Source organism: Sus scrofa, chromosome 7, assembly GCF_000003025.6.
Source record: "Sus scrofa isolate TJ Tabasco breed Duroc chromosome 7, Sscrofa11.1, whole genome shotgun sequence".
Taxonomy (NCBI): domain Eukaryota; kingdom Metazoa; phylum Chordata; class Mammalia; order Artiodactyla; family Suidae; genus Sus; species Sus scrofa.
In genome coordinates, this window is record NC_010449.5 from 27,409,476 (window position 1) to 27,436,187 (window position 26,712).

General features: G+C 35.8%; 1 protein-coding gene across 6 annotated transcripts in view; it reads right to left on the bottom strand.

Annotated features, from left to right (window-relative positions):
• Window positions 1–26,712, bottom strand: part of KHDRBS2 (KH RNA binding domain containing, signal transduction associated 2) — a 546,959-nt gene that overhangs the window by 60,862 nt on the left and 459,385 nt on the right. For all 6 annotated transcript variants that reach the window (XR_002345643.1, XR_002345644.1, XR_002345641.1 and 3 more), the window contains exon 7: window positions 19,668–19,750. Coding sequence is in view for 2 of the 6 variants with exons in the window: in XM_021098559.1 (XP_020954218.1) it covers window positions 19,668–19,750 (83 nt within the window). In the remaining 4 variants the exon portion in view is untranslated. The remainder of the gene's footprint in view (window positions 1–19,667; window positions 19,751–26,712) is intronic.

Genomic DNA, 26,712 nt, shown 5'->3' on the forward strand with positions numbered 1-26,712 from the left:
TGTAATCACCATAAAAATTTACGTCTTCCACTTAATACATGCCATGCCAAGCAAGGCTAAGAGCTTTCCATGTTTAATCATCACAACAATTTTTGAGTTTGTAGTATTGGGAAAAACACAGAAGAGGGAATCGATGTTTAGCCAATTAAGTTACTTGTGCTAAGGAAGCTGGGGTTTGAACCCTGTATATTTGATGGCCGAACTCATGTGACAACTTATAATTCATCTAGCTCATTGTATGTATTTGAACAATTATTATCAAGCTTCTCTATATAATGCCAGCTAAAAAGATAGGAAATAATCAACTTACCATCACGATCATGAGATTATTATGATTAGGAAGATCAGACGAGCTGTGAGAACCTCTCTACCTTTACCTCCTTCTGAGAAAAAGTCCCAGCTTCCATCAAGAACAAGGGCACCCCAAATTCTCAACACCCTCTTCATCCCCTCCTCCTCCATGAAGCCCTCGCAGATCCCAAATAACCCTACAATGTGTTCCCACCTCTCACGTATAGAACAGTCATTTTTGTGCTATTCACCTCTCACATACACAACAGCCATTTTTGCAGTTTCACTTGTGTAGGTGCTAATATTTACTTGTCTGTCTTTCCAATTAAGATGTGATTTCTAGGACGTCTGGGCTATTTGTACCATCATTTATTTACAAGGGAATAACCCAGGACCTGACCCATAGCAAATGCTCAAGAAATGTTGGCAAAATGAATGGGGTCTTGGAACTGATGAGCTTTATGTTCATTCCAATTTAAACAGCTCCCTTTTAGGCACCATGCAACAATCCATCGCATTGATTACCACCCATCACTCCCTGGGTACTCACCCCTTGACTCTCCTTTCTATTTGGAGAATCCAATGCTATCTAATTCTACCAAGCCTTTAGTGTTCAATTCTATTTAGAACAAGGTCTCCAATTTCCTTTACAATTTCCTTGATCCTTCTATGACAGAACTTCAATTATAGTTAGCTTAACTACATATAAAAATCTACAGATTTTGAGAGGTTTGTATAAGGAAAAATAGCTTTGATATTTACTTAGAAAGCTTTTAAGTAACAGAATGAAAGATTCTACTCACTGACAAAAGAATAGGACATAAGTTAGGGAACTTAGATATCTTTAAGCTATGCCAGACACCCTAAGCCTTGGGTTTCAAAGCATAGAGATTTTGAGTTTATAATTCCCCTTTAAACTTCTCCTTTGCCTCCTATTTACCTAGAAAATTGTGACTATATGAAATCACCCAATAAATATTTATTGGCTCTAGTCCATCCCAGGAATACAAAGAGGAAGAGTTACATTAACATATTACTTTGATATGTTGGAATATTAAGTACTGTAAGGAAGTATAAATAGATGAGTACTGTGGGTATTTTAAACCTATTTCTCTCCATTTATCCAATAAAATTTATTGAGAACCTATTATGTGCCAGAGCCTATTCCAAGTGCTAAGGAATAGAACAGTGAACAGATTAAGATACCAGCCTTCATGGAGTTCAGAAGTAAAAGACAGGCTAAGTTAAACAGGTATAAGTGTGAAGGAGAAAAGGCTATATCTGGAAGAAGAACACCAAGAGGGTAAAAGACTTTCTGATGAATCAGTATTGAACAAACACCTGAAGGAGATAAAGGAGCAAACTAGAAATTTAGGGGAAGACAAAAGGAAAACATAGAGACTACGAGGTATGGGTAGGCACAGGGCATTTGAGGAAGGGCAAGGCAGCCAGTGTGTGAGGGCAGAGGTGACTTTCAGGTGATGAGGTCGGGGTCAAGGGGTATGGATTTTTTTCCACGTCCACCCACCATGTGGTCCTTCCAAGGCTGTCTCCTAAACTCACTTCCTTCGTCTCTACATTCTTCATTTACTGTTACATCCATTCCCAAGACTTCACTGATCACAAACTAGATAATGTCTATGAAGAAATTTTTTTTTTTTGTCTTTTTGCCATTTCTAGGGCTGCACCTGTGGCATATAGAGGTTCCCAGGCTAGGGGTTGAATCGGAGCTGTAGCCACCGGCCTACACCAGAGCCACAGCAATGCAAGATCTGAGCCGCGTCTGCAACCTAGACCACAGCTCATGGCAACACCGGATCCTTAACCCACTGAGCAAGGCCAGGGATTGAACCCACAACCTCATGGTTCTTAGTCGGATTCATCAACCACTGAGCCACCACGGGAACTCTTATGAAGAAATTCTTAACATAAAAACCATTGTTGTTAGAATCTCCTTGTTAACACCAAGTACACGATTGTTTCAAATATGTTATAATATTGCAAAGGTTAAAAACGTACATTTTCATCCAAATATTAAAAGATAATTAACTTAAATGTAACATAGTGATTTAGTGAAGGCATTGTTTGAAAGCAACCAAATGTGCTTGAATTTTGATAACTAAGTGTATAAATGACTGGTGGTGTCTGAACCCACAGTCATTATGGGTAACCATGGGTAAGGAAAAGTGAAAACTCATTTTTTGGGCTTTTACCAACTAATTTCAAGAGTTTATAAGTTAAATACTCAATTATTAGAACAGATGGATATAAAACTCAAGTTTGATACATCCAGTCATAGGGCCAAAGAAAGCATTAAGAAAACATATACCATATAAAACTGCTAATTATGAGTGAATCCATACATATAGTTCAAAATTCTTAATCTCATACTTTTAAAATTAAAATCACAGATATCAATAGCATTAGAATTAATGAGATTTAAACATGAAAAGTGTATAGCATAAATTACTTAGCCAGAATTATTACATATTTTATATGTTTTATTTTCCATCAAGAATTTTTCCAGTTAGAAATTTGTCTTTATTCTGAGGACAATGGGAGAATTAAAACATACAAATTACCTTCTTGATACTAGAAGTCAATGTTCACATGTATAATTTTCTTTGTTGACAATTCACTATCACTGCATTCATCTTACTAGTAAATTAAAAGTTGGTGTAAATATAAACCATATCAAATCCTTAAACTCTTCTGCATAACTTTTATTTTGTACATTTCTAGTACAGAAATAATAAAAATAAAATGTTAAATGAAACATAATTTTTATTCAAAATTTGAAATATATTGATCATTTCATGTTCCAGCATATTTCAGGAAGATGAAATCTTGATCATTTTGTGCATGCCCAACATATTAAATGAAATATGTTCCTTTTTGTGTGTATGTGTTTCAACTAAAACGTAAATACCCTCTTCCTCATTCTAATGTCAGTGGTTTCCACAGAACTCTAACATGGAGAAAGCAATGCTTTAGATACTATAATTCTAAATTATCTCTGAAATTCCATCAAGATTCCACAAACAGTTTTAAAGTGTCTTTGATGTTTTGATTATTAATTTATTTATTCATTGTGTTCAACTGACAGTGTCACACAGAAAGCACTGTGTTTTAGAGCAGCCATGCTTGTGCATAAATATAATATAAATTTGTCTTTGAAATTAACCAGTAAATTAGTCACATTAAACATACTATATGGATAGCTGGAGAACACAGAAAAGCCTTGCAGCTGTTTTTCTGGCCAGTTTGTTCGGAAAAGGTCAAAGCTATCATTACCCCCCTCAAAGGTAACTCATGAGGCAGAAAATGTCCACCTTCTCAAGAGTATAGAACAGTGAGTTGTCCATTCTATGATCCAGCTGGAAGAAAATCAGTATGTTTTATAAAAAATGATGCAGAATAAGAAAAAAAAAGATATTTGAACTTCAAATTGAGAGCTGATATTTTTTGTTTTTATTGAGTGTGTCATCTAGGATAAATCATTTAAACTCTTTGAACTCCAGGTTTTTCACCTTTAGTATGACAATAATGATATCTACCTCAAATAATGATGAGAACCTGTGACAGCCCCATAAGTGCCCAGTGAATAGCAGGCACTAAATAAATATTAATAATGTGTGATCATCCAATCAATGAAGGCATAGACATAAAGCTCCACTTTTTCATATTCATAAATGTTACAGCACTGATAGAGATTTCATCTTCTTGAAGTATGCTGGAACATGAAATAACCATATATACCCTCTTAAGTTTCAGCTGATGGTATTTAATGTTCACAGGATGAAATATGGGATGATTACTCATGAGGGAAGTGACATAGTTATTCTGCTCATAGATTAAGGATCAGGACAGATGATTTATGTAAGGCATCTAGTGTAGAATTTTAATCAACTTTGCAATGATTCCCCCTTATAGATGAGATGGGGCACATTCAGGGTGGTATGGTCCTAGTAAATCAAGAATATTAAAAAAAATTTTTAAGAAAGCCAGGCCCCCCCCACCAAATTTCACAAACTCAAGCACTTTCTGTTTCTTAAATGTTCACATAGTATATACATGAGCACAGAGAATGTTCACCAAATAACTTGTTTACTGACAAATGCAAGACATTCCGTTTAAAAATAAAAATGATACAATTTTTTAAAAAAGAAAGAAAATCCCCTTAAAGAAAATGGATCTTTTGAGAGGGAAACCTCCTGCCCCAAATGACAAGGCGATACATTTAGATATGCTTTTCTGGGTCACCTTGCTGTGCAGTAGAAAACCGACAGAACAGCTATAATGGAAAAAATATAAATTGTTATTAAAAATATATGCTTTTCTTTTTCTGACTCAGTGTTATATATACATTTCTGCAAGTGGTATTTTTTTATAGACATTCTTTAATCATTTTTTCTTTTCTTTCCCTCTCTCCCTTTCTTTCTTTCTTTTTCTTTTCTTCCTTCCTTCTTTCCTTTCCTTTCCTCTCCTCTCCTTTCCTTTCCTTTCTTGCCTTTGAGGGCCACACCTTCAGCATTTGAAAGTTCCCAGGCTAGGGGTAGAATCACAGCTGCAGCTGCCAGCCTATACCACAGCCACAAGCAACACAGCATCCGAGCCATGTCTGAGACCTACACCACAGCTCACAGCCATGCCAGATCCCCAACCTACTGAGCAAGGCCAGGGATCAAACACATATCCTTATGGATCCTAGTTGAATTCTTATCTGCTGCACCACAATGGGAACTCCCTTTAATCACTTTTTTTTTTTTCTAATTCAGCTTGTATTTTTTTGTTTTCTTTGACCCTTTAAATGATGGGTGAGCAATTTTGTAATAAAAACATTACTCTTCTGTTTTATTGTGTGGAATTATCATTAGAACATAGCCATTATATTCTATAAATAAGACCTTCCACTGACTGATTAATTAGACTCCGTGGTACATGACATTAATAAATGAAGTCTTACATGCTTACAGTACAAATACACAGAAGCTATTGAACCCTAGCTTGAAATAAACATAATTTTGACTGCATACACATATTTCTTTGGTTGACTAATAATTTATGAGTATTAGTAAAATTTCAGCGTTGTGAAAAACAATGTAATTTCTAATTATTTCAATACTTTAATCTGGTTGACTTTGAAACTGAATTCACTGGTGCAAGCTGCATTATGGTTATGTGTTAATGGTGATTTATATTCTTCTCCATTCAAATCACAAATGAAATCTCAACCTGCTTTGTATAATGTTCCAGGACAACTTGTTACTTATTAAAGGGCTATTTTCATGCACCAGACTTCAGAAATGTAAATAAATAAAAGAGTCTGGGAAAGGATATATGAATTGGTAACAATGATTCTATTTTTACAAGCTTTTTTTTTTTTTTTTTTTTTTTTTAAATGTGAGGAAACAAAGCGACATTCATCCAGAAACTCTAAGAATAGAATCTAAATCAGGTCCTAACCCATGCAGCAGTGTGGCATGCTTTGAACTGCACTGTAATCTCATGTCTTCCTTTGCTCTAATCCTTTGACTGTGGGGGGTAATTCCTTGGCACAGCACACAAGGCCCTTTTCTATCTATGTTCTAATGATCTATCCAGACTCTCCCCTACAACCGACACCCTGACATGGTAGAGTGTCTCCAAAGTCACAAATCTTTCCTGACCTGATGCTGCTGACTATGGTTATATCCTTCTGTCTAGATGGAACTGCTTCTACTTCTTCACCTAGGACAGTATTCACCCTCTTCTTGGGACCCAGCTCAAGTGTCAGCATCTTATTAAAGCTTTACCCCACCTCCCAGGTGAGGCGCCAGCCCTTCCCACTTGCTTTCTCTAAGTCCTTGCACACGTCTTCACATAGAACAGCCTTCATTGTGCCAGAACTCCTGTTATCTTTATTTATAATTTTAAAAAAATCGAAGTATAATTTACGGTATTTTATTAGTTTCAGGTATATAGCAAAGTGATTCAGTTATACATTCCATTATAGGTCAGTACGAGTTATTGACTATAGGTCCCTGTGCTATACAGTAGGTCCTTGTTGTTTATCTATTTTATATGTAGTCATGTGTATATATTAACCCAAATTCTTTTTTTTTTTTTTGGTCTTTTTATCTTTTTGTCTTTTAGTGCTGTACCAGTGGCAAATGGAGGTTCCCAGGCTAGGGGTAAAATTGGAACTGAGCCGCTGGCCTACATCACAGCCACAGTCACAACAACGCGGGATCTCACGGCAATGCCAGATCCTTAACCCACTGAGGGAGGCCAAGGATCGAACCCACATCCTCATGGATGCTAGTTGGGTTCGCCAACCACTGAGCCATGACGGGAACTCCAATTAACCCCAATTCTTAATTTCTCCAGCCCCCACTATCCCTTTTGGTAACCATAAGTTTTCAATGTCTTTAAGTCTTTTTCGATTTGTAAATAAGTTGTTTTATATTATTTTTTTAGATTTCACTTGTAAGTGATCTCATATGATATTTGTCTTTCTTTGCCTGATTTACTTCACTTAGTATAATAATCTCCAGGTCCATCCATGTTGCTGCAAATGAAATTCTTTAATTCTCGTTTATGGTTGAGAAATATTCCATTGTATATATTTTTACCCATTCCTCTGACATGGACATTTAGGTGGTTTCCATGTTGTGGCTATTGGGAATAGTGTTATGAACATAGGGGCGTGTATTTTTTCAAAGTATAGTTTTGTCTGGACAGATGCCCAGGAGTAGGATTGTAGAATCATATGGTAGCTCTATTTTTAGTTCTTTAAGGAACTTCCATACTGTTCTCCATAGGGCACCAGATCACCTTTGAAAATATTGGTTTCTTCCTCTAGAACCAAGGTTCTCAATACCTAGTGTGCAGAAGCCTCTCAAGGGTACTGCGGTAAAAATGCACACTCTGAGCATTTAAAACCCCATTCTTCATATTCTGATCTGTTGGTCTCATCAGGGGCCCAGAAATCTAATTCCTCACTTGTAGAGGTTTCTGATGCAAAAGTCCAGAGTCACTCTTTGTAGAAACCACATTAATTGTGAATAAATCAAAGTCTGAGTTTTGAATATATAGATGCAGAAATGTGATGTTTAATGAATGTTTGTTGAATAAATGAGCAAGTAGTTTTAAAATATTATGTCATTTCTTTGTAAACAATTTTTAAGGTGCCTGAAGTACAGCCATCGTTCTCATAAAATTATTTTTTATTTAATTTTATTGGAGTATAGTTGACTTACAATATTGTATTAGTTTCAGGTGTACAGAAAAGTGAATCTGTTATACATAAATAAATCCCTTCTTTTTTTCCTATACAGGTTATTACAAACTATTGAGTAGATTTTCCTGTGCTATACATTTTAATTAGTGGTCAATGTCAACTTAAAGGGTGCTACTCAGATGTAAGTGATTATGCATGGAAGGGATAAACAACAAGGTCCTATTATAGCACAAAAACTATATTCAATGTCCTACGATAAATCATAATGCAAAAGAATATTAAAAAGAGTATATACACACATATACATGTATAACTGAGTCACTTTGCTGAACAGCAGAAATTAATGCAATATTATAAATCAACTATATACTTCAATAAAAGGTAAGATGTGCTAATAAGTATAACTAACACGCTTGTTTTAAGAATTAGTCTTCAAAACAGTAGCTCAAAAGCAACAACAGGCTAAATCCAAGGTGAATAGTCACAAAGATCAATGTACATTGTTGCATTTAGGTTAAAAAAAAAAATCAGTTGCAAAGATGCGGGTGGTGTTAGAACTGGCTCAACAGCAGTTCATTTAGGAAGAATCTAGGTTTTCACTTGAAAACAAATTCAGTAAAATCCAATAATGTGACATGGTCACCTGGGAAAATCACATGGTCAGATGATGATGAAGGGCTTTAAAGCCAGAAGCACAGGATGTACTGATGTCATGCCTTCTTACCGGTCAACTCTCATCCGATAAAATGTACCTCAAGATCACTGTGCCACATTTTAGGTTGAACACTTAAAACAACTGGAATATTGTCAGAAGAGAACTAGGGTATTTGGTGAAATGGGAATCATGGGACAGCAAGAACAATTGGGGAAAACATGACTATGTGGGGGACATTCACCCCGGATACTGGTTTCTTACTAACAATCACAAACTCCTAGCTTCACATGAAAACAAGCGATTATCTAGTTCCTGTGTATTGGCTTGGCCGGAGGCTTGCTGATCTAGGCTGGGCTTGGTGGGGAACTGTTCCACGTTGTCTGTGGAGCTGGACTCTGCATGTGGTCACTCTGGAGCTCAGGGTAGGAGCACAGTCATTACCTGGGGAAGCTCTTCCATGGCAACGACAAAAGGGCAAGCGAGAAACACACAGTCCTTTTAAGGTCTAGGCTTAGAAGTGTCATTATTAGTCAAAGCAAGATACATGATGGTGAAGACTCAGGAAAAATACTCTGCCATGTTTTTTGAGAAGGACTGAAAGATCACAGAGCAAAGGGTGTGAACACAGAAGAGGGAAGAACTGTAGTCAAGAGTGCACTGACTACTCCCTGAATTGGATATCTGTAGAAGGACACGATGGTCATAAAGAAAGCCTGAAATGTGGAAGAAAGCTAGATTTATTATGTGTCTAACAGAGCCAGTTAGTGATCAATGAATACAGATGGAGATTACAGGATAGGAGCTAATACTTCAGTTTAAGAGTTTCCTAATAAGCTGAAATGTTAACAAAAAATGGAGTAAAAGGAAGCAATATGGCAAAAGTACAAGGGAACTGGACAGGAATCAGTTCAAAGCTTGGATCTTCTACCTGTTAAGCTATAAGATCCTGGGCAAGGTAAACATTCTGAGTCTTAGTTTCTTTATTTACAACAGAAAGATAAAACTCATTCTATAATATTTACGAAGTAACAAATATAGGCATCTGCACATAACAACTGCACAATATCATGGCAGTTATTACTATTGTTATTAGAGTCTTACTGCCATTGGAAATGGTCAAGTGTTCCCTGACTAGTCCTTGAGATTCCTCTTTTGCATCTTTCCCATGTCTCCTATAATTCAATATTCTAAATATTATACATTAAAAATATATGTCTGCAATTACTTGAATTCCAAATCCAAGAGCTCAGACGTCAAAATTTTTTCTTTAATTGGATGCATGAAATCATTAGGTAACAAAATTCTGACCTGAAAATGACCAGAAGCTATTTATAACTATTTATATCCCACTTAGTTTAATCATTCATATATTTCAATACAATAATACTAATATATTTTTGGCCTGGATGCCACTGGGGGTGATAACGCAATATAGAGCACATGCATTGTATTTCCTTTCCAAATTACAAACAATTATGAATATGAAACATCTGGTCCACAGTGTTGCAACTATAGGACTGTGAACCTGTACTTAGATTCACCAAATTATTTACTATTCTACTTCCAGTACATATAAAACGGCAAGCTCTTAATAAATACTCATGTAATGAAACAGTAATGGAAGACGTTGAGAATTTTATAAAGGGAAATCTAATTATGAAAAGTGAATAGTATCTATTCTTTTTTTAACCCTACTTCACACGCATCTGAGACAAATTCTATTCTTCTTTCTATCCTCTCAGGATCAAAAGTGCCTGGTTTTGGGTGTTCTCACCCTATGACTTAAAGAGCAAAAAGATCCATATTTTTTATATGACTGTGGTGTTACAAGAAAAATACCTCCATTTTTCCTAGTGTGCACATACAAAAAAAAGCAAGACTTGGGTTTTTTATTGTTGTTGTTGGTTTTTTGTTTGTTCGTTTTTTTTTTTTTTTTTGTCTTTTTGCTATTTCTTGGGCCGCTCTCGTGGCATATGGAGGTTCCCAGGCTAGGGGTCTAATCCGAGCTGTAGCCACAGGCCTACGCCAGAGCCACAGCAACGCAGGATCCGAGCCGCGTCTGCAACCTACACCACAGCTCACGGCAATGCCGGATCGTTAACCCACTGAGCAAGGGCAGGTACCGAACCCGCAACCTCATGGTTCCTAGTCGGATTCGTTAACCACTGCGCCACGACGGGAACTCCCTCCTGTTTGTTCGTTTTTGAGAGCAAATTGGCTAAGAAACCAAATAGCAATGAAAGGACAGAAAGGCTTTTCAGGAAAGGGTCAAAATAGCAACAAATGGAGACCTTACTGAGCTCAAGTGACCAAATCGGCCTGAGGCGGAAAAAGGATGATCATAATTTTCTCCAAAGATGAATTTGTTTTACTAAATTCTTGATTTGATGATAACCTCAAATTCTATCCAAATACCATTCTTTTCTTATTTTTATGTGCTGTATCCAGGCTTTCCTGTTTCCTTTCTGTCACGTCAGCTAAAGGCCCTGCCACTCCCAACAATTTTATAATCTGATTCGCCCAAAGGATAGGTAAGTCTTTACTAATGAATCATATTTTCATTTCTTTGTCTTTTCACATGAGGACACTCTTGTCTGGCTAAATTTTATTGACCCAGTTAAATGGCAGCTTGACATCAGTTCTTCTGAGAAGTCTTTGGTACTTTCTCCTTTTTTTAAGTTTTTTTTTTTAATCTTTTTTTATTTTTAAGAGTGGATTTTAAAATGTTATTTAGATTTAATTTCTAACTTTTGGGTATTTTTGCTCAGACCTAAATTACTTTAACTCTATAATTAGGCGCCTCCTGTGTACTCTCAAACCCTCTGGCACATTTGTCTAGCACAGTACTTATCACATGCTATACAGCCATATGCATGTCTGTCTTCCCTCGTTGTCTCCACATAGACCACTCCTGGATTTTAGGACACCCCTCAACAGACCTTGCAGCAGACCTCAGCCATTCTGAAGGACCCCTGGTTATTGTACCCCTGGAAGTGTTTTATGGATATGACTTCTATCTTGATTATTTTGCATGAAGCAGAATTTAGAAGACACAGCTGTGTAGACCTAACAAATATATGGTTACCAAAGGGGACAGGCTGGGGGTCTGGCATATGCACATTGAGGTATATGGAATGACTGGCCAGTAGGGACCTGCAGTACAGCACAGGCACCTCTACCCAATAGTCTGTGATAATGCATACAGGAAAAGAATCTGAAAAGAATGGATGTGTTCACGTATAACTGAATCACTTTGTTGTACAGCAGAAATTATCACAATATTGTAAATCAACTACACTTCAATAAAATGTTTTAAAATGAGAAATTTTTTAAAAAAGTTAAAAAGTTACTAGTATGGTAAAAATCAGGATATTACACTGAAAAAAACTGATGTGTCAAGTTATATTTTCCAAAAATGGCCACAATAACACAGTTCATCCTTGGACCACTGCCAGTCCTCACTGTATGGTGATGTCTTATATCCCTTTCTCTTGAATCTGGCTGGACTCGTGGCTGGGTTGTAACTAACAGAGTGAGGCTAAGTCATAGAAGGTAATGCAACTTCTGTTTTGTTATTTGGGACACTCATATCCAGTGCTCTGAGCTGCCATGCTGTGAGGAAGCCAAGGAGACATGGAGAATATTAAGCTTGAGTATTCCAAATGGCAGCCCCAATTAAGACATCAACTGACATCCAACATCAACAGCTAGATAGACGAGAATTTCCAAATGATTCCAGCTCCCAGCCATTGAGTTAACTTTACCTTTTTAGACTTCCCAGGTGAGGCTCCAGACAAAGAAAAGCAAAACAAGCCATGTCTCCTGTGCCTTGTTAAAACTGAGCATAATAAATACTACTTGGTTTGGGGGTGGTGTTTTTTTTTTTTTTTTTTTTTGTCTTTTTGTCTTTTTTTGTTGTTGTTGCTATTTCTTGGGCCGCTCCCGCGTCATATGGAGGTTCCCAGGCTAGGGGTTGAATCGGAGCTGTAGCCACCGGCCCACGCCAGAGCCACAGCAACGCGGGATCCGAGCCGCGTCTGCAACCTACACCACAGCTCACTGCAACGCCGGATCGTTAACCCACTGAGCAAGGGCAGGGACCGAACCCGCAACCTCAGGGTTCCTAGTCGGATTCGTTAACCACTGCGCCACGACGGGAACTCCGGTTTTTTTTTTTAAATGCAGGAATATTAACCAGAAAAGCTAGATTTCCAGATTTTATTCAGAAAAAGAAGCCCCAAAAAACTAACAACACTGGGTCCTTTACCCTATGTGAATTATATGGCCTCCTTATCCTAGAGTTGAAAAGAAGATTGTTGCTTAGACAAAGCACGCATTTCCCCCTTTTGCCACAGGCTCCACCACTCCTTACTGTTATACCTTGACAATTACATACATTCATGACCCCTTAAGTATATCAACTCTCTGTTAAATATGTTTCTTTCTTGGTGGAACTAAATTTCTTCATCTACCACGGAAGCCAGACTTTCATCTTGGGTTCTTTAACTCGCCTTAATACCAGACCTTTTGGAAGACCTCAGGTACTTCAAGAGTCTAATAACCTAATACTTCCATTTCTGAAGCTCTGATTGTGTATGGTTTGCCTAACACTTTCCTGTTGAGGGGTGTCTACAGATTTAAACTAATCTGCTGAGGAGAAACAACTGACATTCTGACACACCCTACCTCAATAAATGATGAAGCAGCTTCAGTTACTAACTGGACACCTCTGTAAGTTCTCTTAGGAAATTTGTCATTCAAATGACCAGGAAAAATGATTTTTCTAACTCGTCTTAGTAGAGTCTTAAAAAATGTACCTCAATGTATATATTTAAATACAAACTGATTATATAGGCAAGCAGTTAAGATATCGTCAAAATTAACAAATCAACAAATACAATGAATACATAATGAATAATTTGAAGGAATACATTGTTTCCCTCCTAAAATTAACAACAATTACTCTGGATACTTAAATATGCCAAATGAGAATAACAACAAAATAGTGTGTACCCAGAGCTGGATTCCCATTCTTTTACAGTAAATTCAAACAATACCAAAGGCACTGTTTATACAGAGGTCTATAGATGCATGAGAATGCCATGAACTAGTAGATTAACTGTGGGAAAATATCTCAAATCCAATAAGCATGTGTAAATTCAATCTCATTGTTGACTATAGTTTGAAACATAAGAGAATTGAATTACAAAATGAGGGTGAGTCACTTTATAGCAAGTAGTGACACAAATGAATGGGACAAGCTGTTATAACTTTTATTAAATTACTGGGCAACCACAGGGCCTTACATTTGAATTTTCCCTAGAAGGGTTTTTGTAGACTCAGTTTCAAATGCAAGGAATCACATTAAACTTATAGCCTAAAAATGATAGTTGAATAATTTCATTTTTTTCCTGCTTGGAAGTATCCTTTGGCCAGAGCCCTTTGGAAGCTTGATAATGACTCACTACATTCTTAGTGTGTTAAAGCATATTCTCCCTCCTCTGTTCAGGTGCTTAACACAAGTCTGTTGAATCAATAAATCAATTTAGATTTTCAGATGATATTTATTAGTCTTTATGTCTGAGGCCTCTAGAGTTAGATGTGATTTTGAATCCAACATTTACTACTTGAATGAACATGGGAAAGTCATTAAATGATTTTAAGCTTCACTTTTTCTCTTTCTCACGTTACTGCAAGGATGAAATGACATAAAGGTCCTAAATAATTAGCAGCCAGCACAAAACTGATGTTAGTTATCACGAATCATTAGTCCCAGTGGCCTCTGAACAACAGAGCAGTGGTCCACATCGTGGGGGCTCTGACCCTCGAGGAGCTAAGTTGTGCCGAGGGCCCAAGAAACCAACGGTTCACAAACATATTTATGTTTATTGCATGTTGTGACTTTTTAACTACAAATTCTTTTTCATTAATAAAATACAAATTTATTTAAAAGCATTGCTGTTTCCAAGGCAAATGTACATCATTATTTATATCTTCAAGCAACTGACACTAATATGTACCACGACTAGTCATTGAGGCTTGGTAAACATTTTGGATGTTATACAGGATCTCTTCCATTCCCACCTCCACGCTTCCCTCCAACCTGTTCCAGTCCCAGGTGACTAATGGCAACGCCATCTACTCAGCTGCTCTTATCTTTTGCCTCCTAATGGGTTCAGCCAACGGCAGCAAAGTGAGGTCCGGGTTTTCCCCTCTGAGCTTCCTCTTTGTGGCTTAGCCAAGGCTGCCATTCTGATTCAAAGGGGAGGCCCTGGTCTCGGTCAGGAGGCCTCTCTGACTGCTTTCTGTATTCCTTCCATTCCTAGTTTTGGTGATAACATTGTGTCATGTGGTTTCCTTGTTAAACTCTTCATTTTTCCTAATTTAAGAGTCTCATTTTTTGCCTGCTATGTAGACTCTGATAGTTACAGATATTCCAAGAGGGTCTTCCTTCTAGAAAACTTTGGAAACTACTGCCTCATATCTCAGAGGGACCTACATCTTTGCTCTCCTAGCACAGTCCTCCATTAATCTAGAGAAAAGATGATTGTTTTCTAAGGTTGTGTGAGTTAACACATCTGATTCATGCTTCAAAGAAAGCAAAGCCTTCCATTTTGATATTTGTTTATTACAAACCTACAGTTGGAAATTTATAGTGGAAAATTAGAACTGCTTAACATTTCATATCCAAGGCAAAATCCTGTAAGAATCAAAGATCAGAATTGGTCTTTCGACTTTCATTTGCTGTTTTACTCTTTGTATCTAAATACATGAAAGTTACTTTTTTCTATGTTTGGATTTGGATTGGTATAGATTTTTGTATTGGAAAAAAAAATGGTTGGTAAAGCCTTGTGAATTTATATGATTTCAGAAGATTAATCTCTGAAAATATTAATGACTTTGAGGAGTACTTAAAAATAGGATATCAGAACATGGGCAGAATTTAATATTTGGTCTAATTAAAAGTGTTATCACAGGATGTAATCTGTCTTAAGTCAAAGACATCAAGTAATTGACTTCCCCTGGAAATTTTAATACTAGTCCTGCAATTTGAAACTTGAATCATAAACACATCCATTTTTTTCTTAACTCTTTCTCCTCACGGACACAGAAAAAGATGGTTGGAGACCCCTCACACCATTGTCCCTCTACCAGTCCTTAATGTGTCATTTAATTAAGCTGCCTCCTAAGGAACTTTTAGCAAAGTCCCTTTTCTGATTGACTTGAAATTTTCCATGACTAACAAAACCTTACAAGGCAACTGAGAATTAATTAAAGTTGTTACAGTTTCTGAACTCTAAGTGAACCCTGGTAGGGTTGTTACCTTGTGAACTTCCTTTAGATTCTCTATTGAAGATGACATAATTATTCTCTTTAAGCACCTGCCAGATTCTACTTTATAATCTCCACAAATTCTGTATTCATTTGTGCTGACTAGTAAATTAAAGACCATTTTATCTAAAATTTTTGTATCACAATTCTGCTAAGTCACACATAACCTATTTAACCTTCAAGATTCTAAATCAATATTACTCCTGATTTGACTATGACAATGCCAAAATAATATTCATATTGTTTATAAATGAAGAAGTTTTATGCTCATAATGCTTCTCTTTATTCCACTTCTTTAGAAACTTTCTCCGTTTCTTTCCATAAATGCAAATAATATTTTAAAAATTCCAATTAAAGAGCTACCACTTGAAAAAGAAACAATTCCAGACTGATTCTTGTAGAAAATGATCTTCCTTCACTTTTAGCTCCTAATACTTGATTACAGTAGCTGTTTCACTTATATTAATTTATATACACAAACAACTTGAATATAACTCCTCCTTCAACAAATTATTAGGAGGAAATGTTAAAGTATATTTAACAATTGAAAAATAAGTATTATCACTGTATAATGACTATACTCTCTGGTACAAGTAATCATTTAGTAAGTGCTTATTTAACTAAAATGTTAACCTGACTCTCTGTTGGAATAGTTAAATCAATAGAAGTAATCTAAAGGTAGGAATTTAGTTCATTACATAATATATTTTCTCAGTGTTTACCCAGTTCTGTTACAAATTGGTATTATATTTAAATATTCTTCCTCATAAAGTTTTCTGAAATAATAGGGCTTAATTTCATGCATTCATTAACACAATCATTTATTTTTCATTCATTTATTCAACAAATCTTTATTGAGAACTTCTCATGCACCAGATTATACCCTAGACTTGAGTATATGTTTTGATTAAAATGGGTTTTTTATCTTATAACATATAACATTAATATTATTGTAACTAATTTCATCACCTGCTTTCTTTATTCCTCTAGTATGCTTTATCCCCATCATGTAGGTACATCTTAGACCTGACATGCATGCATTCAACAAGCATCTATTCAGCACATATTCTATGAAAAGACTCAATGCAAAGTGCTGTTAGGAACATGAAGGTGCAACAGATTAGGATCCTCGGCAAGTATCAAGGGTAATAGGGACATGTTCATCAATGATCCCAACACAAGGCAGAGAGACAATGTGCCATGGACAAGTAAAGATATGATGCTGTTGGAATTCAGGATAGAAACAGTAATTCAAAATAAAGGATTAAAGAAAGAATTTTAGACGACTTGGTTTTTGAACTGGGTCTAGGAGGATGGTAAGAATCTAGAAAATTGAATGGGGTATAATCCCCAATTTTTTCTTCTTCCTTATGTCCTAGGGAGACTCAAACCCACCAAACTCACTAAAATAAAGATGCAAAAGAGCTCCTCACTTTCAGAAAATTACTTCAAATTCCTATAAGTTGAATATAGCTCTGTAGAGCTACATCAAGGCATTTTACCCTATTCTAGTAGGGTTTGCAGTGTGTGGTAGTTGTGTTTTCTGCCAAATAGTTTTTGAAACAAGTTATAGAATTTTATTATCACTATTTTTATGCACTAATATATTATGATGGAATAGAAATTTAATTGAAAATATTAGCAAATGTTTTAAATATGTAGCAAATCTTCAAACAAGGCTCTATTTAGTGTCTGTGATGTGACACAAAACTTTCACACATCCTAAGTAACTGCTGTGCCCAAATACTAATTGGAAAATTAAGATACTACCTGAAGTGAAAGCTCTTGGCTCATGATGTCTTTTTCATTTACCCTACTGTAAAATAACCAGTGACCCAAAGTTGAAAATGATCATTTTCATAACAGTATCTTAAGTTATGCTGATTTTTAAAGGTATCTGTTCATACTCTTTTTTTCCCTAATTGCCTGAGAGTGGTCTCCCTAAATAGAATTCCCTTTCACTCCTTTCATTATGCTATCCCTCAGGCCATGAAAAATTCACTCTTACGTCATATTTGCAGATTTCCTTCACTCCACAATGACCTTAAAGTGGTTTCTTTCTTTGCCACCTCCCTCCTCCAACTATTACTTAATGCATCCAAATCTCTTTGGGTGCTAATAAAGTTGATCAATAAATGGTCAGTGATATAATGAGTTTGTCACAAGTAGTCCTATCTGTTTCTGTCAATCACATATAGGGGAAAATCATTTAAGTAATTATCATGTGGATTCCATCTACTTTCCCAATAAATTTGTAACTTATTTTCAGAAAAACACTTAGGTGATTGATTTTTCTAAAGATGTATTTGTTTTAGGTCAACTTTATTCATAATTCTAAATATAGGAAGAACTCAAATGTCCTTCAACTGGTGAATGAGAAAACTGGGGCACATCCATACAATGAAAGGCTCCCCCATGGAAAAAAGAAGAGAATGCTGATACACACAACACATGAATATGTATTGGATGCATAAAAAGTGACACTAGAAATGTTACATTTTGTATTGCTTCTACTTATATGACATTGTAGACAAGGCAAAATTGCAGTGACAGAAAGAGAATTAAGAGAATTATAGTGCCCAGGGCCTGGGATGTGGAAAAAGTTGACTCTAAAGAGCAAAAGGAAACTTCTGGGATGGTTAAAATGCCTATGTCATAATTGTGGTGGTGGTTACATGGTAGTTTGTATTGGCCAAACTTATACAACTGTACCTTAAATGGGCACAATTTACCCTATGTAAATAGTACTTCAATATACCTAACTTAAAAAAAAGTGAAAACTCATTGGTATCACAAATTTGGGATCGATATAAAGAGATTTATTCAATAATGACTAAGATATGGATGGCCAACATGCATATGAAAAAATGCTCAGTATCAGTAATTATTAGAGAAATACAAATCAAACCTATGGTGAGGTACCACCTCACACCAGTGAGAATGGCCATCATTAATAAGTCAACAAATAACAAGTGCTGGAGAGGGTGTGGAGAAAAGGGACCCTCCTCCACTGTTGGTGGGAATGTAAATTGGTACAACCACTATGGAAAAAAAGTATGGAGGTACCTTAGAAAACTAAATATAGAACTACCATATCATGTAGCAATTCCACTGCTGGGCATATATCCAGACAAAACTTTCACTGAAAAAGATACATGCACCCCTATGTTCATAGCAGCACTATTTACAATAGCCAAAACATGGAAACAACCTAAATGTTCATTGACAGATGAATGGACTAAGAAGATGTGGTGTATATATATATATAATGGAATACTACTCAGCCATAAAAAAGACAAACTAATGCCATTTGCAGCAACATGGATGGATCTAGAGACTCATACTAAGTGAAGTAAGCCACAAAGAAAAAGACAAATACCATATGATAACAGTTACTTGTGGAATCTAAAATATGCAACATATGATCCTATGTAAAAATAATAAATAAGCAAACAACAACAACAACAACAAAAATAGAAACAGATCATGGCCAAGAAGAGCAGACTTGGAGTTTCCAAGGGGGAAAGGGGAGGGAGTAGGATGGATAGGTGTTTTGGGGGTTTGGGGGATGCAAATTATTATATTTGGAATGGATGGGCAATAGGATCCTACTGCAGAGCGCAGGGAAATGTATGTGATTGGGTCACTTTTTGGTACAACAAAACCTGATGAAACATTGTAAATCAATAATGATGATAATAATAATATGTTTAGGAAATAATTTTCCATCAAGAAAGGAAAGGAATTCTTGATTCTATAAGATATTTTAATTTTCTTCTTTCCATAGAACAATATCATTTGTTTTACAAATGAAAAAAGGCCACATTGAATAAGTACCTTATTTTTTATTGTTGTCTTAATTGTGAATTCTATAAATGGTCTCTAAAATAACAGTATTTTTATTAAACACAAACTTATTTAATGAGTTGATTGGTTATGATATCATCTAGTCTTAAAATAACACACTATTATTTCCTTATTGGCGATTGCAAGATTATTATCTTTTACCTCTCATGGTCTAGTAAGCACTTAATAATTCAAAAGACAATGGATAAAAACCACTGCTAGAAACTTTCACATAATATAACTGATATTCAGATATAAGAAACAAAATAGCAGGACTGGAAAGCATCCTGGGAAGGGTGCTTTAGACAGCATATGCCTTACCTTTGCGCTTGGGTGGCATAGCTGTTATCATAAGTCTCATAGGTCTGGTCATCGTATTCACCCCCGTAGCCATCATCATAACCCTGAGGCAGAAAATGGTAGAGAGATGGATTAGCAATCAATTTGAGTTAACTGTGATCTGTTTTTGTTAGTGAGATTTTATATAATGTGATCTCAATTTAGGTTTTATGTTTGGCTAATTATTCTGCATTACATTTTACTAGTTAACAATTTCCATACAGTGTTGAGTAATACTTGTTGAATCATGGGTCAGGTTCTAATATTTAATTATTAAACTCAGCATATCATTGAATTAGCAATACCTGCTCTATGACTTATTTAGAATTTTGATCCATACTAATAAGACAATTTAAGAAATCCAAAATACATTTAAAAAATATTGAGTAGATAAAAATAATTATGATAACGTAATGGTGACATTATCATATCTGTTATGATCCCATTGGAATTTTTTCCCCTTTTAATAATCATAATTAGGATTAAAACTAAAATTCTAAATCCTTAAATTGTGGTCAGTAGAGAGTATGTAGCAATTATTATTTAATAAAAGGGAAAAAAGAAAGGAAAAAGGCAAAGCAGACAAGAATAAAGGAAACAAGAAAAAAAGGAAAAAGGAGGGGAGGAAGGAAGAAACAAAAGAAAAAGAATTGAAATATAAACCCAAACACCTATGGTCAACTAATCTATGACAAAGGAGGCAAGAAAATACAGTGGAAGAAAGTCTCTTAAGTAAATGGTTCTGGAAAAACTGGATAGCTATGCAAAAACACACTCATATGCAAAAATAAACTCAAAATAGATTAAAGACCTAAATATAAGGTGAGATACTATAAAACTTCTAGAGGAAAATATTGCCAGAATGTTCTTTGACATAAATCATAGCAACATCTTGTTTGATCCACCTCCTAGAATAAGGACAATAAAAACAAAAATGAACCAATGGGACCTAATTAAACTCAAAATCTTTTGCATAGCAAAGGAAACCATAAAAAGAAAAGAAAAGACAACACGCAGAGTGGGAGAAAATCTTTGCAAATGATATAATAGACAAGTGCCTAATCTCCAAAATATGCAAACAGCTCATACAACTCAACAACAACAAAAAACAAACAACCAATTAAAAAATGAGCAGGAGATATAAATAGACTTTTCTCCAAAGAAGACATCTGATTGGCCAGCAGGCACATGAAAAAATGCTCAATATCACTAATTATTAGAGAAATGCAAGTCAAAACTGCAATGAGGTGCCAGCACAATTCACAATAGCCAAGACGTGGAAACAACCTAAATGGTCATCAACAGACAAATGGATAAAGAAGATTTGGTACACATACACAATGGAATACTACTCAGCCATAAAGAAGAACAAAATAATGCTGGATTCCACTAGAGATTCTCATATTAAGTGAACAAGTCAGAAAAAGAAAGAAATAGCATATGATATCACTTATACGTGGAATCTAAAATGTGGCACAAATGATCCTACCTATGAGACAGAAAGAGATCACGGACATGGAGAGCAGACTGTGGTTGCGGGGGTTGGGGGGGAGGTGGGAGGAAGTGGGATAGATGGGGAGTTCTGGATTGGTAGATGCAAAGTATTACATTTAGAATGGATGAGCAGTGAGGTCCTACTATACAGCACAGGGAACTATGTCCAGTCTCTTGGGGTAGAACATGACTGACGATAGTATGAGAAAAAGAATGTATGTGTATATGTGTGTGTGTGTATACATATAAGACTGCACCATACATATATATAATTGACAAAACACTGTAAATCATCTATACTCTAATAGAAAAATAAAAACGAAAAAAGACATTTTATTTTATTGTGAATTCTATGGCTTTTAAATCTCATGACTACAATTATATTGTGCGGTGGATTAATTATCTGACTAAACTCATGCTAACAAAGCTAATCCAGATTTGCGACTGCAGAATGCAAGCTAGCAAATACACACTCCATCTATGGAGTGATTTGGTTTTATTTCCCATGTGTTCATTGACCTTTTCTAAACTCTAGCCACCCATCTTGGTTACTCCCCACTTCTGAGGAAATATTTAGCTTTTCTGCTGCTGGACATTAACGGGTGCATCGCTTCCCCCCTGCACTGTTCTTCTGACCCACCCACCAACTCATAAGTTAATTTCTGTCTGAGGGCTTGTGAATCTCTCTCCTTAATGTTTCCAGAAATTTTTAAAAAATTAGCTTCATTCATCTTCATTTCCTACTCAGGACTCAAAAACTTCCAACAGGAGGCAAGCAAGTTTTGTTTTGTCTTGTTTCCCCACCCACCATCCTCCTTTTTCGGTGTGTGTTTGTGTCCTACAGCAAGGAGCTAGGATAGCCTCGGAGGGGAAAGTGCATGTCTTCAGGTCCTCCAACCTCATGATTTCCCTTCCCGTCTACTCCCATCTGTCAATGCTACTGATGTCTAAAGGCCATTAATATTGCATGACCTTTAGGAAGATTTTCCTGCTCCTATCAAGCATACGGTAACCCTCTCCCCTCCGAATTCTAATAGCCTGTTGTTTTCTTCTCACTGCTACCCAGAATATCAAAACATGTACCATATTTATTTTTCTACAATTTTCTTTCCTCAGAATTTAAGCTCCTGAAGAGCAAGTTAATCACTTTTTTTATGCCCCTAGTACTTAGCATAGTATATTCCATAGAGTATTCATTCAATAAATATATATATTGGACTTTTTTTTTTTTTTTTTTTGGCCACAGCCACATCATGCAGAAGTTCCAGGGCCAGGGACTGAACCCACACCACAGCCGTGGCCTGAGCCACAGCAGTGGCAATGCCAGATCCTTAACCCACTGAGCCACCAGAGAACTCCTTGTTGGAATTTTGAATTATCACAAAGGAGACTATTCTCATCCAGTGCGGATGAGATATGGATTGACTGAAATCAATCACCCCTAAAAGGGGAATATTACAAATGATCAGTAGATATTAGTATTATCTCAATTTATGAAGAAGAGCTTTACCATTTCACCTGTGGAAGATTATTACATTTTCTTTCCTCATTTATATCTTCACTTAAAAAAAATCTTAACACAGAAAATCAACAGAATAGATAGAAATCTTTCCTGGAAACCCACAATTTTGGAAAGAATGCAGTTTAGTGGTCTTTAAATACCTGTGCTTTTGTAAAACAGAAAGAAAGTGTGGATACTTAATTTATTTTCATTTTCTAAGCTTTGACATAAACATTTATGTGGTTTTCTTAGGATCATGCTAGTAACGTTCTAAGGTAAGTTCCTAAAATAAATATATTCTCTAGAGGGCCAGGCAGTATCCTCAAGAGATTCAAATTAAATATGGTAATATAACTAAAAAATCAAAACGTGAAAGAACGAAAATTCTAATCTTTTTTTCCCCCACTTTTGCTCCATATTTTCTGCTGTTGCCTTTGAGGAAATTCCTGGAAGCTTATGTCTGAGCCTGTTAGCACATTTCTACTAAAAAAATAATTATTTTAGAGACTACCTATGTTACCAGGGTCTCTAAGTAGAATTCCCTAAAGAATAAAGGGTACTGATGTACTAGCAAAAAAAAAAAAAACCTTCCTCTATAATTAAAAGTTTTAACTTTATTTCCTTCTAGCTGAGGACAGATGGTTTGGCATCTCTGTTTCTCTCTTTCTCTCTGTTTCTTTCTCTCTGTTTCTTTCTCTCTCACACACACACACACATGCCCAAGGAGATAAGATTCATTTCTTTCAGAGCATGAAGAATATTCCTTTTATTTAGAATATCTTCATGTTAGTTTCTTTATTTGAGCCAAATAATAGCAGATTCTCATAGAATTGTTAGTAAACGCAGTATTTGGCTATTTCCTATATCTTCACCAAATCCTCTACCATTTGCGTAAGGTCCTATACAAAATGTAGGCCTGATGTGAAGGCCTGAGAAAGCAAGAAAGAAGAGAACAAGTTCTTTGTGGTGTCCTGTGAATTATAGATCATGTTATACATTTGAGTATTGGGCACTGCAGCATATAGGATGCATGCATTTTACCATAAACACATAGTTGTACAAAACCAGACCTTTCAAATCTGCTTTGGAAAAATGTATTTCTCTCCCCAAATAAGCTACTAATTTAAAGGAGGTCATTTTTGATCAAAACACCTCTTCTTGAACTCTAATTTCTGCACCAATTTTGGATTTTCAAAACTAAAAAAGACTTGCTTTTAAAAAACTTAAAATAATAGTAATTCATCTGATTTAAAATAATTATCTTAAAATAATAGTGATTACTTAATTACTTAAAGTAATCATAATTACTTTACTTAAAATAATCATAATTCATCACTGAATTATTTATTTTCCTGGCAATAGAGATAAAAGAAAAATAAGACATAATTCCCGACTTTTAGACAATCTCAGCCAGTGATGTTTGTTTAACAGATATCTCTCTGAAACAACTGTATGCATATGAATGTTTGTGTGTGTGTATAATGCCATTATAAATTTTACTGACATAAAGCACACTACCTACAAATAAAAACAAAATTTTACATTTAATTTATATTTAAAATAAAATTTATATTTTGCTCATATTAAAAATAAAATTTGTATTACTCAATTTAGAGCTAAAATATAGAATTTGTTGTAAGTTCTGTACACATGCAACTTCCATGCGACTTCTATTTCTTGAAAAATTCACTATCAGAGGCATGTGTACATTCCCAGGCCAGGGATTGAACCCAGACCCACAGCAGTTAACAGAGCCACAGCAGTGACAACACCAGATCCATAACCCACTGAACCACTAGGGATCTCCAAAAAATTCATTATCAGTTTTTATAATGCAGTTGTTATAGTAACATCATAACAAATCATAGCACAAATAAATACTTGATTTCTATTCAGCAGAGACAGTCCTGTATGATGAACATGTATAATTCTGATGTTAATGTCACTTGAAATTTTTATTTATGTTGGCAGGCAAATTTAAATGGAAACCTCGGGAAAAAAAATATATCAGAACTATACTCATTTGTCACTGATTTGAGCAACTTTGTTCTGAATTAGAACATAATTAGTATGCAATTAAAGTTTTTCATACTAGGAGAATATTTCCTCAGTTTTGTGTTGTAGTCACAACATAAAGGCTATAGACATAATAAACTTTCAAGTTAAATCTGCATTTTTAACATTTTCTGCATAGTTTACTTGTCTACATAATCATAGTAACAAAAGGTCAAATCCTGACTTTTAGCATTTGCCAATATCTGTGGTGTAAATACCATAGCTCATTTCAAACCATGGACATGACATCCTTAAAAACAGATTTGGGTAGAGATAAACAGTGGCACATCATTATATACTATTCCCACCACACAAACTAACAGATATAACCTCAAGCATAAATTGTAATGATGATAATGAGGAGTTTTTAAATATTAGCCCCTTGTCTTTAATATAACTTAAGTGTGTTTGTATGATTTATTATTATTATTACTTCTTTTTAATGCCACACCCATGGCATATAGAGGTTCCCAGGGTAGGAGTCGAATTGGAGCTGTAGCCACTGGCCTACACACAGCCACAGCAACGCATAAAATCCGAGCCGCATCTGTGAGCTACATACACCACAGCTCACAGCAACGCTGGATCCTTAACCCACTGAGAAAGGCCAGGGATCAAACCTGCGTCCTCACGGACGCTCGTCTGATTTGTTTCCACTGAGCCACAATGGGAACTCCTTTTTTTAAAAGAAAATTTATTTTTTAATTATGGAGGTACTTAACAACCAATTCACAAAGTTCCTGGACTTTTACAAAGGATCTCATGACCCAGCAGAAGTCAGATCCAGGACACCATTGTTCCCCTAGAGGAGACCAATAGGTATGTGAAAAATTGAAATACCAGTGGACAATGCTTCAACAGGTTATGTAGCAGGGAGCTATGAGAACAGTTGGAAGGAATGCCTAAATCTGCCTGAGGGTTTAAGGTGGAATTTCTCAGGCAAAGCCTTATCGGAGGTGATTATTTTGTAGACAGATATGTTTTCTAGATGGACAAGTGGGTAGTTTGAGAGCATTCCAATTTTCAAGGGTGACTGCATGGCACCATGAAAAAAAAAAATGTGGTGAACTGCTCATAGCTGTGTCTAACTACAGCACAGAAGCTCTAAGAAATGGTAGGCAGTTGGGCTAAAGAAGCAGTTAAGAGTTAAGTCTGAAGTGCTTCCCATGACACAACAAGGAGTTTATTTGTACCCTATAGGCAAGGAAGTCACAGAAAGATTTCAAGCAGTGGAATGACAATATATAGATCTGCATTTTGCTACATCCATTTGACTCTAAAAACTCCAAGGATTTTGGTTCTAGGTTCCATTTTTCCTTCTACTTTCTTGAATGTGTTCATCATAGTTACTATAAAACCCCAACATTTGAATCACTTGTGCCTTTATTTTTCCTCTTTGTTTTTGTTGATTTGATATAATCTTTAACACGCCTTATAATTGTCTACTGAATTCTTGATGTTGTGTAAGGAAATGCTTTGGCCTGACGGTCTGTTCTTCTAAAGAGGATTATGTGTTCCCCTGGCAGGCAGGTAGAAGAGCAGCAGGTAATCTCGATGGCATGGAGATGGTCGGAGGCAACTGGATCTAGGAGTTTGAAGCTTAGGCAGTCTTGTCTACAAACATAGCTCTGGAAGTGATCAGCATATAGATGACAGTTGAAATAACAACCACTGTTCAGGGGGTCTACTGGGAGGAGAAACGTAGGCTACATCATGCTCTCCTTGAATCCAGTGTTATAAGCTCCACTTCCAGTCTTTAAATGACCTTTATCTCACTAGAAAATAAAGGCACCCCCTGTAATAAATATAATCTTTTTTTTTCCCAAGAAGATCCCATTTTTAAAAAAGTCTTAAATTTATAAAAAGATGTTATTTCTCCAAAAGCCTGTTGTGAAATCTCCGGGCCAGTGTGTTTTTAACGTTGCCCTGTAAGGCTTTCTTGCTGTACCAGGTGTATGCTATTGCCCAAGAGATATC